This window comes from Pan troglodytes, chromosome 4, assembly GCF_028858775.2.
Source record: "Pan troglodytes isolate AG18354 chromosome 4, NHGRI_mPanTro3-v2.0_pri, whole genome shotgun sequence".
Lineage (NCBI taxonomy): Eukaryota > Metazoa > Chordata > Mammalia > Primates > Hominidae > Pan > Pan troglodytes.
The window spans coordinates 64245623-64262724 of record NC_072402.2 but is presented as its reverse complement, the minus strand read 5'-3'; the positions used below and the strand labels follow the sequence as shown (position 1 = coordinate 64262724).

General features: G+C 35.8%; 1 protein-coding gene across 3 annotated transcripts in view; it reads right to left on the bottom strand.

The window, feature by feature from the left end:
• EMB (embigin) overlaps positions 1–17102 on the bottom strand; it is a 61467-nt gene that overhangs the window by 20561 nt on the left and 23804 nt on the right. For all 3 annotated transcript variants that reach the window (XM_054684375.2, XM_054684374.2, XM_016953332.4), the window contains 3 exons: positions 7671–7857; positions 7351–7439; positions 2196–2323 (listed from right to left, as the gene is read on the bottom strand). In XM_054684375.2, coding sequence (XP_054540350.1) covers positions 2196–2323; positions 7351–7439; positions 7671–7857 — 404 coding nt within the window. The remainder of the gene's footprint in view (positions 1–2195; positions 2324–7350; positions 7440–7670; positions 7858–17102) is intronic.

Here is a 17102-nt window from a genome sequence, read left to right as displayed (position 1 = left end):
AAGCTATAAGATAATGCCAACAATATTGCTTACTAGAGAAAGGCATATTAAAGTTTGTGAGAGGTTATCTATAACAGACTTAAGTCTTATCAGAGTTTGATCTCCCAGGGAGCAAACAAAGAAAAAATATATACATTGCTATAAGGATTTAGCAGTGAATGTTTAAAACTACAAGGAAGCAAATAGGTCATCATGAATAAATATTATAGAAGAATTAAAAACAGAAAAATCCCAATCATCTGAGTCTCACATTCCTATCCTTGCCTAGTGCTTTAAAGTACTTTTTCCTTCACAAGCACAGGCACATATTCAAACAACTACCACCCCGGAAGCTACTATTTCTGATCATTTCTATAAAGGAAAATCGCTCACTCGGACAATGTGATTTCCCCAGGCTAGAAATGAAGATGAAACTCTCAGGCTTTTGGAGCTGATGTAGATAGAATGGAGGGGACCCTCTGTGAGCCTGGGATCCGAAGTGAACTGCACACCTTCTGTCTTTTCATATCTGAATTTCTTTCTCACTCAGATAAGCTGGCTTCTAAGATTTGCTGGGTTTTCCACAGCCTCACAAGGTGCCATATTAAGCTATTTGGGGCTGTTTTATTTAATCTATTTAAATTAAATTTTATTCCCAAGCCATTTGATGCTTTTCCTGCTCCATCACTCAACTGTGCTGTTCAATAAATGCTAATCTGCATACAAATATTCTCAGAGCTTATCCAAGGAATAACTATCTGTGAGTATATTATTCGTGCAAAAAAAATTACAGCAACCTGGCACCATGTGCACAACACTGCCTGGAATGTTTGGTACAGATTGGTCAGAGCTAATCAATCAAAGTACCATATTTTTAATAAGTACCCAGCTGATTCTGATGCACATGGTTGGTCTACATTTTGAAAAGGCACTTGTGCTCAAGTTTTGACCTGCGTCCTATTCCCCAAACTTTTCTCACATCCTAATAAGACTCATGCTTAGAGTCAAATTAAGAGGATAATGACTAGTATAGCAATGGACAAAAGCACTGGTACGTCTAAAACGACATTTTCAACATCTGATATAATTAGATGAAGGCTAATGTTTTTCACGTATTGTTGTACCACATACACATAAATAAATAAAGCTGTGTATTTCAAATACCATAGTTGACATTTGTTTTTACAAAATTACACTTTTTAAAAAAAAATTACATATACACAATGACTGCCTTTCCTCATCATCCATCAGAAGACATAAAGGAGTAGGAATGGCTTCAGTCTGCATCTATGGGATTTGGTTGGAACTATTTCATTGAAAAACTAAACCTGTTAGCACAGAATAAGTCACACTCCCTTCTGAATCATCTGTCATCCTTCAATAGTCTATAATAACACCAATTTTGCCTAAGAAGGAATTTAATATTTCATTGTAACATCTACACTGTCTCACATGTTCCTTCTACAATTATAGCTTGTCTTTAACGGGACTTTAATTGTAATGCTTATTAGTGCCAGGGTAAAGGAAGGGTGTCTCTTAAAGGACAATGTCCTAAATTTTCCTGCCATTAGAGGCTATTTGGGGAGAAGAAAGGAAACCAGAAATTATTTATAAAATACTCATGTTTTTCTTAATATCAGCTCTTTGAATAGCGATTTCTCTCAGTAAAAAAGGAATTAAAAGTATTTGGCTTCTCTCAGGTAGCTTGAAAAGGCCAATGACACTTTCTGATAGAACCTAAGATGTAAGATTAAGTTACAAAGTTTTCATTATTTTCTCAAATAGTGCCATTATTTTGCATTCTATCACAGATGTTTCAGGAGACAGAAGCCCAAAAAGATGTCTAGCATTTTTTTCTAGTTACTTTCATGGAATGATTTTTAAAAAGAATATTTTCTAATGGGGTTATTTCTAAACTAGGCAACTACACACAAAATGTAATTTCTTTTCAAAGAATGTAATTAAATTGTTAAACCTAAAAAACAAACTACCAGCTAATGAAACATTAAGAGTATCTTCATATGTATAACGTAAACATGCCAAAAACCATCAAATGACAACTCTGTTTGTCACTGCTCTTTATGAACATAAGCTAAACAACAAGATAACAAAAGTATAAATCATCTTAGGAATGCTGAGTCTGTTACAATCTTGTTATTTTTTAAATAAATGTTTTCTGTTGTTGTTGTTTTCTTCAAATCAAGGAACTAGCTTACCTTTACACTCCCATTACTACTGTACCAGGTCCAATTTAAAGGAAAACAATTTTGACATTTACATGTCAAGACAGTAGAATCCCCTACGTAAGAGATCAATGGCTTGTTTTTCCCATGAAGTTCAGGGACTGAGAATAAAATAGAGAAATGTATGTTACTGAAAGAGTTTAGGTAAAGGAAATGTATTAAATGTGCAGATATTGTCTCCTTTCATTTTTTCATTACATTATTTTAAGTACTTTCAGTTATATATCAATGAAACTAATTTATAGTAGTTAGGGTGTAGTTAGTAGTAATAATAATAGTAGATAGATTCAATATAATTGTCTCCAATGTATAGAAATGGAAGGTCTTCTATTATTGAGCCTAACAACAAAAGTATTGTTCCTTTTTGGATAAGTTAAATGTTTTGGGTAAGAAAGAGGCTTCATGTTTTCAAACCCCTGTTCTTTCTTCCCACCTACTAAGCTACCTTAGAGTAATTATTTTCTTCAAAGTTTTAACCTCAGGTAGCATTTCAGTGAGAAGATAAAATTTCCAGGATAGGAAATCTTTAGTTGATACGAATTTATGAAAAGCCAGCAAAGAGTTAGAGAAGGTGGGAACAAGGAACAAAGGAAAATTAACAGAAAGAGAACAGTGTAAGAAAGAAAATAAGATTTAAAAATTCTTTCATGTGGTTTTGTAAAATATATATATATATATACTAATATCCATTATGATAAATTTCCTAGTCAAGGAAGTTTGAAGTAGATTCCATTAGAAACAGAATACAAATGAGCACTGAATTTAAAAAAAAATAAGTTTTAAGGATGTAATAACTTGGTAAAGAATATTAAAAGATAAGAGCATAAACAGTACAATAAAAAGCCTACATGGTGCAATCAGTTCCTTCTGATTGACCTTTAAAGATGTATTATAGAAGGTACACTTACATTGAAGATGTAGACTCATCAACTAAGATTATTTTGTTAATTTTTTTCTTTTACTTTTTTCAATTTTAGCAAGGTTTTTTGCTTCTTTTGGTTTTGTGTGTGTGTGCGCACATGCGTGTGTTTGTGTGTTTACTTTTTTCATTTATATGTTTAGTTTGCCAGTAGGGAAAGAATGGATGAAATCATGTCAACTAAAGACCTGCAGATAAGCAGAGATTGGAGCTTGGCTAAAATAGGGATTCTTTGCTGAAGCCACAAGTTTCCCTACAACCTGAGAGGAAGAGCAGCCACACTTACTGAGTTCCATCTGAAGAGGCACAAGATGCACTAGTGCATTACTAGGGCAATGACCTCTACAGCCCTGTTAGGCTCACCTTAAAAACAAACACTGTTTTGGAGTGCAGGCTTTGCATTAGACACTCAGTAATTAAGGACACAGTTTCCGCTTTCCCAGGTTGTTTATCTCTCAGATATCCTATTTCTCAATCTCTACATGTTACTTTCTGGCAATTGAGTCATGCTTTAGCATGAAAATATGTGTTGAAATAGGTTCAAAATACCAAAATTTACCCACAGGCTAAGAATAAAATGTGGAAGAAAGGTAATTCTTGGGGGAAAACCTGGCAGAATATACACTGCTTTTCAGTATTCCTTGAAGAGCTACCTGCTTGGGAAGCATAATGGAAGCTGCGAGGCACTTTTCAAGAAAGTTGAGTATTCTATGAGATTTGATGAGGAACACATGACTATGTTATTAAACCATCCCAACTAAATATTAAGATCGGGCTGTAAATTGCAGGTAGCTGACAATGACTGAGTGACAACATGGAAAAGCTGAAACCAAAATTCTGTTTTCTTGCCATCTCTTCAGTTTTCTTGATTATCCCCTAGACTAATGACTAAAATACCATAAACCATGCTTTTGTTCTGCTATATATGGCTAATAACAGCAGTGTGGATTTAAATTATAAAATGCACTATGTTCAGGGAACATGACATTTGTTTGAACTATTCTGGGGTTCAGGGCCACAGCTTATATTTGGAAATATTTACTAATATAAGGACAGTGAGACAGTATTCTAATGTGCCCTGTTGACCTTTTAAGACTTTGCATAAAGTAGGATGCATACGAGTGCGAGGGTTGGAATAAACCAGGTTTGAAGGTGGTGAAATTGCTGATTCAGGCTAGTTTCTAGGAAGATGGGGTTTGGATATACCCAGTGAAAGTAACAGCTCTCTGGAGTTGTAAAATTGGAGACTATATTTGTATATTCATGAACTAGAACAAATTGGCCTAAATGTCATATTGGTTCAAAGACTTTTAGGTACCACTAAATTAGGAAAAAAGATTACTCCATGTAGTAAAAGAATGCTAACTATACTTCAACACTGGGATCCAGGGCTGAAGTCCTAGCTGATTCTATTATGCTACCTTTCCATACTTTATATTTTTAGATACTTCCAGGGGAAGACAGATAGTTGAGCTTTGACAGGCTTCACTACATTTGGTACTATCAAAATCTCATCATGACTTCCAAAAAGTTCTTGTTCTTTACCAATTAAATTTCTGCATACTTTCTACTAAGAGATTTTAACATTGATAAATATTATGGAAGCTTTCAGCAACCACTCAGAATATTTGATCCACTACTGAGAAACACTATAGACCATCACTCATCTTTCTCTTTCTCGGGTGGCAAGTAATCAGCAACTTATTAGCAGTCACAAACTTCCAGTGTACACTTTTGCTGTCTCCTCTGTCCTGGCATCAAGAGCGAAACACATAAAGTCAGCAGGTTTTTGTGCATTGAACTAATCAGTAATCTTGAGGGCCTTTTACAACCTTGTAGTAGTAAATCAACCAGCACCCATAAAGACAGCAGCAGGGACTTTGCTGATGAATTGTTCTGAAGATTCAGGCTCATGCACTATAGGTGGCTCATGTAGTCAATGGCAGAAAAATTTATCTTTGGTTCAATTTAAAATAGAGAATAAAACAGTCTTTTCATCTACATGCAGTTGTAAGTCTTCTAAGAAAAGATAATTCTTCTTCTTAGGAAAAACCATTAAGTAAACCATATGGAGAAATAATATAATAGGACATTTATAAAAATACACACCATTTTATAAGCCTTTCAGACCTATTAAATAACTATAATATCCATAATGTACAGATGTCTTTAAATACTACTCAAGTAAAAATTATTTCTGTAAGCAATATTCAATTTAGATGAATTATAGGGAATTTTTATTTTACCAAGGAAGATGTGAAAGGACCCAACTTATTAATTTTATAAATATCTTCAAGATATAATACATACTTAAAAGTTACGTTAATGTTAAAGGGGCATTAAAAACAAATTAGCTAACCTAAACTGCTTCAAGACAACTAGAAAAGAAAAAAAAGTAAATGTTCAGTGATTCTTTGCTTTCCTTAAAGCCTTGATTTAAATCCTAGGCCTTGGGTCAGTGCTGCTGACACCAGCCAAAATCAGCTTAGTTATCTCAAAACAGTTGGAGAATCAAGAGGCCTTCCGTGTGAATACTTGCAATTCAATGTATTGGTATGTTGAAAAGTAAAATGCTTGTTAATCTTCACATTAGACACAAGAATGGTCACTTCCACATAATAATTTAAGTAATTATCAAAACTAATGAGAAAAATGTGTTATCTTCAATATTGAAAGCAGGTATGACTAGTATATATTTCCAGAGCACAATGTCTTAGAAAAAAAAAGAAAAAAGTGTTTAAAGTTGAATATCTTGGGAGCACTTTAAGTCACAAGATTCTGTGAGCATTTCCTCGTAATCTGTAGGCCTTCTTTACATATTTTTTAAAAACTCAATAAAACGTGTTCACTGAAATTTTGTGTGTTTAGTATTATTTTTTGCTCATTGGGAAGAAAAAGAGAAAGGGAGGAAAAAAGGAAGGAAGGAGGAAGGAAGGGAAGGAAGGAAATGAACTCAAAAGGTGGGAGGGAAGAAAGGACAGAAAAAGGGAAAGGAAAAGAGAGATTAAGGAAAGAGGAGGGGAAGGGCAGATGGGGCAGGGGAGGGAAAAATGAAATGCATAAGGAAAAGGAAACTGAAAGGAAATGTATATGGTGTTATCTAGTCCTTCACCAAGTTAAAGGCAAATGGAGGGAAAAAAGATAAGAAAGAATATACATGACTAAAATAATCAAAGAATGATACTAGTTCCTGCTTTTGGAGAGACCAAGATATATAAATACAAGAATTTATTATATTCACCACATTGGAACAATTACAAAGACATAAAAATAAAATGACTCTGTGAGTGCAGAAGGGATGCAATGAGGGACACAGGAGTGAACCATTAGATCATGGCAATGGTGAAGCAAGCCATTCTGCTATTGATGGAGCCTTGAGAATAGCATCCACATTCTGTCACAGCAGACAGTCGGGCTTTAGGAGTTTTAGGAAAAGTTACAACAATTTTCATGTTTCCTGGGGAATTAGTGCAAAGCAGAGTCCGACGTAGTTAATATGGCGACAGATTGCATTTCCCAAATACCAGCACGATAATATGGTTCACTAATCACCACAAAATACTGGGTTTTTCATAATGATAATTATCTAACTCAAATAACTAGTCTTTATTATGAGATTGAGACCTTCTTGAGTTTTGGTTTAATGATGGTAACAGTAAAATATTTTAATTTGTTTGTTTCCAAGCAAAAGAAATGTGGATGATATTCTGTGGCTTGTATATATCTTTAAACCTCCTTACTTGGTGAGATAAAAAGTAGGCAACCCTTTGTGCATCTCCATATTATTTTTAAGTTTTATGGATCCTAAAATCCCATGTCCTGGAGCTATGGATATAGAACATCAACCCACACTCTCAGAGGCTGGGACCACAATAACTTAGAAACGTGGAGGACTATTATAAGAGCTATGAATTTAGAGAGATAAATAAAGAAATTCAGGCAACTGATATAATTCACTAATAATGTGGTAGGCTGGCCTTTTGAACTAAAACATGTGCTTTAAATTGAGGAATAGAAGCAGGAAGGAAGTGGACTTGGGGGATACAAGACCATTTTCAAGGCTGCCTCTTGTGGCTCTGGAAAACATATGACTTTCTTTCAGCTACATTATGTTTATTATTGTAAAAATAATTTTAAAATTACAGGATTGAGAAATCTAAGAACATAATGCTGAAGTTATTAACTGTTCCTCAAGTTATTAATACTGACCTTTGAAATTAAATGTTCCCCTTTGTTCCTTTTCCTCTCGAAAGAAACAAGAATAACTTCCCATTTGTTTGCTATTAATGATGGTGAACCTAAAGATAATTCAAGTTATTAATATAGGCTTAGTTCTCAAAACCTTGATGAAAATGAAAAGACTTAGCCATTAATAAAAATTTAAAAAGAGAAATAACTCTGTAAATATGCAAATTAGAATATTAGCATAACATTCAAGTGGCTGCAGAGGAAAGAATGCTCAGTCAGCAAAAATATTTAGAATTAAGCTACTTTTGGTGAGCAAGGTAGGTTAAAATTTGTATACTTACCTGTATTGGGTATACAAGGTGCTTCCTGTTGCACTGACAAGATAATTATTCTCAAGTTGTTCACCATCTTTTTTCCAAGTCACATTTACTGCATTCAAATCCCCAGATGTTGTGAACTGGCATGTGAGATTTACATTAGAAGGCCTTTCTAAAGTGATATTTTTTTCTACTGGCATACTAGAATGTTCTATTAGCACAAAAGAGGACAAAATGTGAAAGTTATATTCAGAGGAATCTAACACATAAAACCTTTTATATTATTAACAGCAGTGTTTCATTGACAATTTCTTAATGTAACATTCATTTGAAGAATTATTCCTCTATCAACATAGTTGGTTCCCTTTCTTATTCCCTTTTATATGCACACCTAAAGGAAAGTTTTGATTCAACATTAACACAATTAAAAAAAACCTAAAGCTGTGATAGTTATCTCCTTATGCTCTGTACTGAGCAGAATATAGGGTAGAGAGTACCCTATAACATGTGCCGTATGCTCTGACAGTGTAAAAACAGCACAACTGTAAATACAAACACGCACTCATGGGTGAGAATGGAATGCCTGTTTCAATAATTTTGAGTAATCATGTTGTTAGTAGTTATTATGAGAATGTTTTCTGTGTAACATGGATTTGAGTGATATATTATATTCTAACCATTCCTAGTCTTCTTCAGAACCTGTAAGGACTGGATATAGACATAGGTACAGGACAGAGAATTTAAATAAGCATCCAGTAGTTCTGAATTTTGACTGAATTTCAATATCAGTATGAATTCATGAGGTGTTTATCCTTCTTTTTGACTTTCAAAATAGATATTTATTTTGGATTGATTGATTATCATAAGAACACTTAACATTAGACCTTCCCTCTTAGCAAATTTTTTAAACTTGTACCTAAAAAGTAGTCTGAAAGGTTCTCAATTACTCTTCCCATCTACAGGTGGGAAGAGAAGGAGCTAACCCTTAGAGAAGCTTTAGGGAAGTTGAGGTGTTTATCTTGAAAACAATACACACACACACACACCACACACAGACACACACACACACACACACACACTGAAGGGGTCCAGAATATGCCAGGATAGCATACAAATTATTTTGAGCAGAAGGCATTTGAGTTCCTAAAATAGCTACTCTGACTAAAAGCAGAGCCTTTCAAAGGAACTCCAAAAAACCTCCATTGTCATAAATCCCCTCCCTAGGAGCAATAGGGAGAATGGACTCATCACTGAACATGAGAAATCTTCACACCACACCTAAACAGACACTGTCACAAAACTATATCTTCCAGCTGTTACCTAAAGGGCTCATTTATCTTTCCTAAAACTCATTTCGTTTTTCCATAAGCTGCCTTTCTCTCCTCCTCTCCTTACCCTACTAAGATGGTGTATAAGCCCCCACTTTTAACTGCCCCTTTGAGCTACATGTTTTGGTAACTTTTGTCCATATGTTATTAAATACGCTTTTTGTTTTGCTAATCTATCTTTTGTCAGTTTAATTCACGGAGCCTGAAATTGTAGAGAATTGCAGAGAAAAAGTTCCTCCCTGACAGTTTGGCAAGGAATATGGAATGGTTAGGACTCCCCACCCTTCCACTCCAACCCCATTTCCAAAGCCTGAGATATCAGGACCTCTGACCCAGCAGGTAAGTACAAGCTTTTTTTTTTTACACCAGTATCCCAGAAATCCCAGATTTCTGGGATACTGGTGTAAAAAAAAAGGGTGCACTAGAGCAAGAGCAGTAAGAGCCTCTACTTGTCTTTTCTTTCTTCAGTTTAACCCTCAAGTTCCCAACCACTAACTATCCAACAATACACACATACATACACACGCGCCCACGCGCACACACACACACACTTAGGGAAAACACAAAAAAACTAACTTTAATTTTGAACAGTGGCAAATAAAGAAAAAATATTAAGCATGTACCTTGTTTGTCCTACACTAACTGTATCACTGGCTAACCAAACAGTAGAGAAAGTAAACGTTCTCTTTATAGAAAAATTCCAGCAAATGAATAAAAAAGAAATCATACAAATATACCATAATGATGCTGCAACCCCTAGTGAATCATGGATCTAGGCATTTTGCATCAACTGCTGCAATAATTTCAAAAACAGAATTATGTCTCTCTTGAGGAAGAATACCCCACTACCTAGGATATAGTCTTGTTAAAAAAAGGTGCTGGAGGAGGTTCTTGAAACTGGTTAAGTCTCTGGATCCAATTCCCAGTTTACAGGAAACATGGATTATAGAAGAACACATTAACCTACATTTCATGAAAGTAATCAACAAAATCCAGATTCTGGGAAAATTCTACAAATAAATGATCTGGTTTTTTCTTTTCCTTTCTTTCTTTTTTTTTTTTTTTGAGATGGAGCCTCGTTGCCCAGGCTGGAGTACAATGGTGTCGTCTCAGCTCACTGCAACCTCCGCCTCCCGGATTCAAGCGATTCTCCTGCCTCAGCCTCCCAAGTAGCTGGGATTACAGGCGCCTGCCACCATGCCTGGCTAATTTTTTTGTATTTTTAGCAGAGATGGGGTTTCACCATGTTGGCCAGGCTAGTCTCAAACTCCTGACCTCAGGCGATCTGCCTGCCTTGGACTCCCAAAGTGATGAGATTACAGGCATGAGCCACCGCACCTGGCCTGGTTTTTTCAATAGATACATTTTAAAAGGGAGAGAGATGTCTTTGTATTGGACGTCAGGTGCTATGTTTGGGGCACCTGAAGATTATAAGATACTCAAAAAATACCATTAAAAGAAAAGCAAAACTGAACTGTAATATTTAGGGATGCATACCTGGGTAATAAAACAATACAGAAAAGCAAGAAAGTGACTGCATAAAAATCAGAATAGTGGTAATTACTCTTAAGGGGAAGAGAAGGAGTTGTGTTTGGAAGACGGTAGTATATCATATAAACAAATTTCTCAAGCTCTTCTCATTCTCAATAATGGTATAGTATGATGAAATGTAGAATGCAGAGCCAAAATGTAGAAAGAAAAATAATACAACTCAAATAAAATGGTCAGGTGCAATGGTTCATGCCTGTGATCCCAGTAATTTGGGAGACTGAGGTGTGTGGGATTGCTTGAGCACAGGAGTTCTAGACCAGCCTGGCCAACATGGTGAGCCCTCATCTCTACAAAAAAAAAGAAAAAATTAGCCAGGCTTGGTAGTGCATGCCTGTGGTCCCATCTAGTCTTAGGCAGAGGTGGGAAGATCTCTTGAGCCCGAGAGTTGAGGCTGCAGTGAGCTAAGGTGGCACCACTGCACGCCAGGCAAGGTGATAAAGCAGGGCCCTGTCTCAGGCAAAAAAAAAAAAAAAAAATTCTATCACTTTTAATTACATTTGAAACTTTACGAAATGCTTCCATAAGCAAGGACCAGATGCAAGGTTTGCAGATAGTGAAGTACAGCTCGTGCAAAGTGCTTTGTGAGCACATGCTTGAAATAACTGCTTGTAAAATTGCAAAATTGCTGAATTGAATTTAATGCTCAAAAAGAAAAATAATATTTGATGTCTCTAGAATACATATATTGCCAGAGACTACCTTATTCCTTGCAGTTCCCTTTACTGTGCTCTATTTCACTATCCTAGTATATTTTAAACATTTTGCTAGCCACACCAAATTATTCCAACTACCTTTTAAATGTTGGTGTCCATCAGGATTTTGCTCTCTGGTCTCTTTACTTCTCAATTTGGCACTTCTTTGTTGGATTCAACTATTAACTCTAATGCTCTTTACTTGCAAAATTAGAACCTCCACTGAAGTCTTTTTTTTATTTTACAGCTCCAGGTGTCTACGGAGCATCTAAATCTGGATATCCCTTGGGAACTTCAAACTCAAAATATCCAAGAGATCCATTAATATTCCCTTGTGCTGACCTATAACACTGAATCACATGCAGTAGTATTTAGTTGATTCTACCGCTAAAATGTCAAACAAATTTGCCCAGTTTTATCCAACCCTCCTATTATTGGCCTTCATTATCTTTCACCAAGACCAGGTAAATTATCTAATTTCTCTTGGCCAGCTTCTCTTGCTCCAACCAAAGGACAACTTTGGTTGGAGCAATTTAAGCAAAACTCAAATTGTTTAACTGCCTTGATTCTATACCTTGCATGTGCAAATCAAAGTATCTTCGTATTAGACATCAGTTTCCTTATTTGTAAGGTGGGACAATAATATTTCATGAGATTGTAAAAAGTTCTATCATAAGAAACACCAACAGTAATATAATATAGCAATTAATAAATGCCCACTTACTTCTTCTCACCATTATCTCACTGGGGAATATTATAAAAACTATCATATATGGTGCTAAGGGTTATATGTTGATTAAATAGTTTAATCTTCACAACAGCTTTATGAGGTAAGTATCACTGCTACAATTCCAACTTTAGAGATGAGGCAAAGAGAGGCTATTTTGTCTAAGATTACACATCAAGACAAAGGCAACACTGAATCTCAGATTTAGGTATGCCTGAGTCCAGACTGTGATAACCAACAGAATATACCAACTCTCAAACATATTAAATTCTCATTACAATGGAATTAACTTCATCACCTTCAAACTGTTGAAACAAGATTTTAAATAAAAGAAAATATTAATAGAAGATTAAAGAAATGTACAGTGTAGCTATATACCAATGTGAATGCGATGATAAAATGAACAGTGCAATCAAAATATTTTAAAAATACACATTTTCAACTAAACATAGTTTTACATAACTTAAAGTGCAACACAGTTTTTCTTAATGGTAGGCCATCCTCCAAGCCCTAATCGTTGTCTCACTGTTTCCTATAATACTTTGCAGGTGCTTCTGCAGTTTGCTGTGCTTCTGCAGTTTGCTTTCCTTCCTGTCAAGAAATCACAGCATCAAAAACATGCAAAAAGCTCTACCTTTTTACATATTTTGTGGTTAGCCAACAAACTAATGTGAGCTCAGTCAACGATGTTTCAACTTCCTTAATACTGCACAACTGCAATGCATTTTTGCTGCTTTAGTGTGCTGCAAAACATCTATGATTCAATCTGCATTTCTAAAACGATAACAATTTGTTGTTTTTGAAACGTATTTTTAAGACTGTTCTTAAAACCATATAGTAATTTATACCTGTCTAAATAATTTCTTATTTTCATAGGTAACATTTTTATAGTATATGTGCCTTTCAACAATTTGCAGTCTTCAGAGAAATGACATTTAGATTTTCTTGGGTCTATTCAGGACCCAATCTTGTAAACCATTTCACTAGAAATAAAAGTCTGCTTTGTTCTTTATTAAGAAAAAGAAAATATGGAAGAAGCCAATTAAAATTTATTGCATAGGATAGTGTTTCCAAACATGCTTTAAAGATAGAAACCCTTACTAAAAACAGTTAAGTGAACTGTGACATATACGACGGATTCGATGGGACAACTCTGACAGAAGCCAAGATAGAAAATACAGAGCCCTATCAGCCTGACTTTTCATTATTCATAATGAGGTAGGAGGTGGAATGTGACTCTGGACCACATTGAAGACTGACAGAAACAAGGAAGAGGCAACGAAAGATCCTCTCCGTAAGACACACCCACCAGCACCATGACAGTTTACCATTGCCATGGCTGCACCCAGAAGTTACCATCCCTTTCCATGGCAATGACCCAGAAGTTACCTTCTGTTTTCTAGAAATTTCTGAATACCCTGTCCCTTAAGTTGCACATAATTAAAAGTAGTATAAACATGGATGCAGAACTGGCCCTGAGCTGCTACTCTTGACACACTGCCCAGGGGTACCCCTGCTCTGAAGGAGAAGTCACAGAGCTGTAACAACCCTGCCTCAATAAAGCTGATTTTTCTACCACCAGCTCACTCTTGAATTCTTTCCTGAGCCAACCTTCTCGGGCTAAACCCCAGTGTTCGGATTCACCTGCCATGTAATAATTTCACCATAAAAGTCAATAAAGCTTCATGATGCAACCCAAAATGTCTATTAAACATCCAGAATCCTTACAGAAACAGAAGGCCACACTAACATGAGGCCAACACCCCTACATAAAAATGATACAATGGATCTTATTTTTATCATTAATGTTGTGCGTCTTAAACATATGGAGTTAACTTATGAATAAGAATAAAATTCTCGAAGTTTATATCCAAAATTTATAAAACATAATACTAATCCCTTGATTCTTGTAATTTCACTTCTCTCCCAAATAAGTCTCATATGGATTGAAGAATCATGATGGTTTATTAAGTGATCCTATCAACAAGTTATTTACATGCCATCTGATTAGTGCCACACCAATGTGATACAGCCTAAAACACACGTGCTTCCTGAATCCCATAAACTTAAAATGTGAAATCACCAATGTGCACAGAGAAACCTGAAATTATATAAACCCAACTTGAGTAAAATGTAGTACATATACTTTGATATACTTTTTTATATGTATATAAAATCTCCAAGTAATCCCTGGAGACTCCCTCAAGACCTATGAACTATGTGGCTGGTGTTATATGAGCTGAGCCTATTTTCAAACTTTTAGAATTTTTTTTACACAGACATCCTCAAAAGAAAGAGAAATACCAGAAAACATGAATGGCTTCTACACAAATGAAGCCAGGTTTTCCAAAATAATTCATCAAAGATTTGGCAATATTTTGGAAAATATGTTAAAATTATTTAAGAGGAGATGCTAGTTGAATTTCACTAAACAAAGCTCCTATCAGTCACTGTTTTCCTCCACTTCATTAGTAACAGAAATTAAGGCATGTAATGGTTATTTCTCTACTTTATAAACTGATTTAACATCATTTCAAAGAAAAACAAAAACAATTCTGTTTGAATTCCAGAATTGCATGTCTCTTGTTTCAACAATGCAGTATTTAATTTGAGACAATAACACTGGGTAATAATCCAATAATTAAATATATTTTTCTACAACATAGAGAACACTGCAACTATTGTTTACATCAATTACAGGAAAACTATAGTAAATGGTTACACTGTTTTAGTAACCAAATACATTTGTTGCCACTGTTTCCAAATAATTAACATGAAGTTAATCCAACACTATAGTGGGGACCACTGATCATATTTTTGGACAACCAGAATCCGAACACCCTTCCCATCCGTGTAAGGTTTGGTGATAGGCAAAGTACTCACTCACTGCGGAAACCTAAGAACAGATATTTCTTCTCTCTGCCCAGCTGAGCACTAGGGTTTGGCCACTTTAATTATAACCTTCTACTCATGGCTGTAAAGTTAGAGGGAGGGAGTTAGGGACCTAGGCAGAACTGAAAATTAATCACAATAGCAATGGCAAGTGTCTAGCAGTGATTGTGCCTCATTATTCTTTCACTCACTCATTTAACACTTATTTACCGAACACCTACCATGTGCTTTTCATTTATCCACTCGTTCAACAATTTTACTAAAAATATATTACGTGCCTTTATTCTTGGCCCTAGTATCAAGAGTCCAGTGCCTGCAGAAATATCTTAAGCAGACTCTTCCAGTAATCCTTGCTGTATGTCAGCCTGAGGTCCTTGGCATTGCCAGAACTTGATTTCCAGTTTTCTCATCAATTCTGCTAGCCAAAGTCCTTTATTCAACAAATTATTTCCTGCTTAACTGGCTATAGACTGTTTCTGGGCTTGAGATCATTAACCTAATCCATATACACCTATCAAGATTTACACTAGATACTTCATCTATGCACTCCTTCCATTTTATTAAAATTACATAGCACTGATGTCACTTGGCAGCTCACAAATATCTAGAACATATGATAATATTTGGTCCCCAGAATGAATTCTGCAAAGTGGTAATCATAGTACCAGTTCAGCACATTTGAAAGACAATACCTGAGGTTACACAGGGGACAAGATCCAGGCTGAGGTAGCAGTCCAGGACTCAGATCAGCCAGTCCCTGGCCCTGTATGCTCCCCTCCATGGCCAGTCCTGCCCTTTTGTTCTTGTAGCTATAAATCACACTTTAGTATTTTTTCCATCTCTTCTACATTTACAAATCAAAATCATCTCAAGCCATAACAACTTGCCTCCAATCTTTATATCTAATTTCTGCCTTCTCTACCTTGATAAAAAGCTTTCATTTATTTTGAACCATTTTGCACATGTCCACTTCAATATAATGGAAGAAAGGAACAGCAAATGACAATGTCATATCATTTGATTCCCCAGTACAAGAACCATTTAAATTTTGAAATGGATTATTCTAATGGATTTCAAAATTATTTTAGTAGCAGAATTGTTTCAGAAATAAATCACAGGAAAACTTAAACAGAACCCCCATCTACATACATACACACACACACACACACACACACACACACACAGATAACTGTATGAAACTGATTAAAAATGTTGCTACAATTAGTGAAGACTGGAGAGGGTGTGGAAAGCATTCAAGATTGGCCTCTTCATCCCTTCATCTCCTTTCCCCATCATGGTTACATCACATGGAACAAAGGATTTAAAAGTGACACATGCACACGTATGTTCATTGCAGCACTATTCACAACAGCAAAGACATAGAATTAACCCAAATGCCCATCAATGATAGACTGGATAAAGAAAATGTGGTGCATATACACCATGGAATAATATGCAGCCACAAAAAGGAACAAGATCATGTCCTTTGCAGGGACATGGATGAAGCTGGAAGTCATTATCCTCAGCAAACTAACACAGGAACAGAAAACCAAATACCGCATGTTCTCACTTATAAGTGGGAGCTGAACAATAAGAACACATGGACACAGGGAGGGGAACAACACACATAGGGGCTTGTCGATGGAGGGCAGGGGGTGCAGAGCATTAGGGAAAAGAGCTAATGCATGCCGGGCTTACTGTCTTAGGTGATGGATTGATAGGTGCAGCAAACCACCATGGCACACGTTTACCTATGTAACAAACCTGTACATCCGGCACATGTACCCCAGAATTTAAAAAATAAAATACAATAAAAGTAACTGGATTTCATCAAAGGAGAGGTAAACACAAGCCTCAATACACACCAGATCAAGATAAGGGCTCATAAATACCTAATGTAAACTGAAAGCATGGCCTGCTACCTTGGTAATGAATTTCTCCAAACTGCAGGTGTTTACACCCTGATGCCAATCCTTGATATTTAGTCTTACAATGGTTTATGTCTCATGGTATCAACTTCTAAGGTGCTAACCATGCAGACACTCAGGGAGTCAGTACATACATTTTATACACACCCCAAGTGACTGATTGTCTCAGGTCACATGCCTCCTTTGCAGAAAGGGCTCCTCTAACCTTACAACACTGCTAACAACAGACTCTCTCTATCACACTTCCTTTATATACTTCCTAGCATTTGGCACTGTCCGGTTTCACCTTTCATATTAATTTGTTTACTTACTTATCCATTGCCTTTCCCACGGAAACA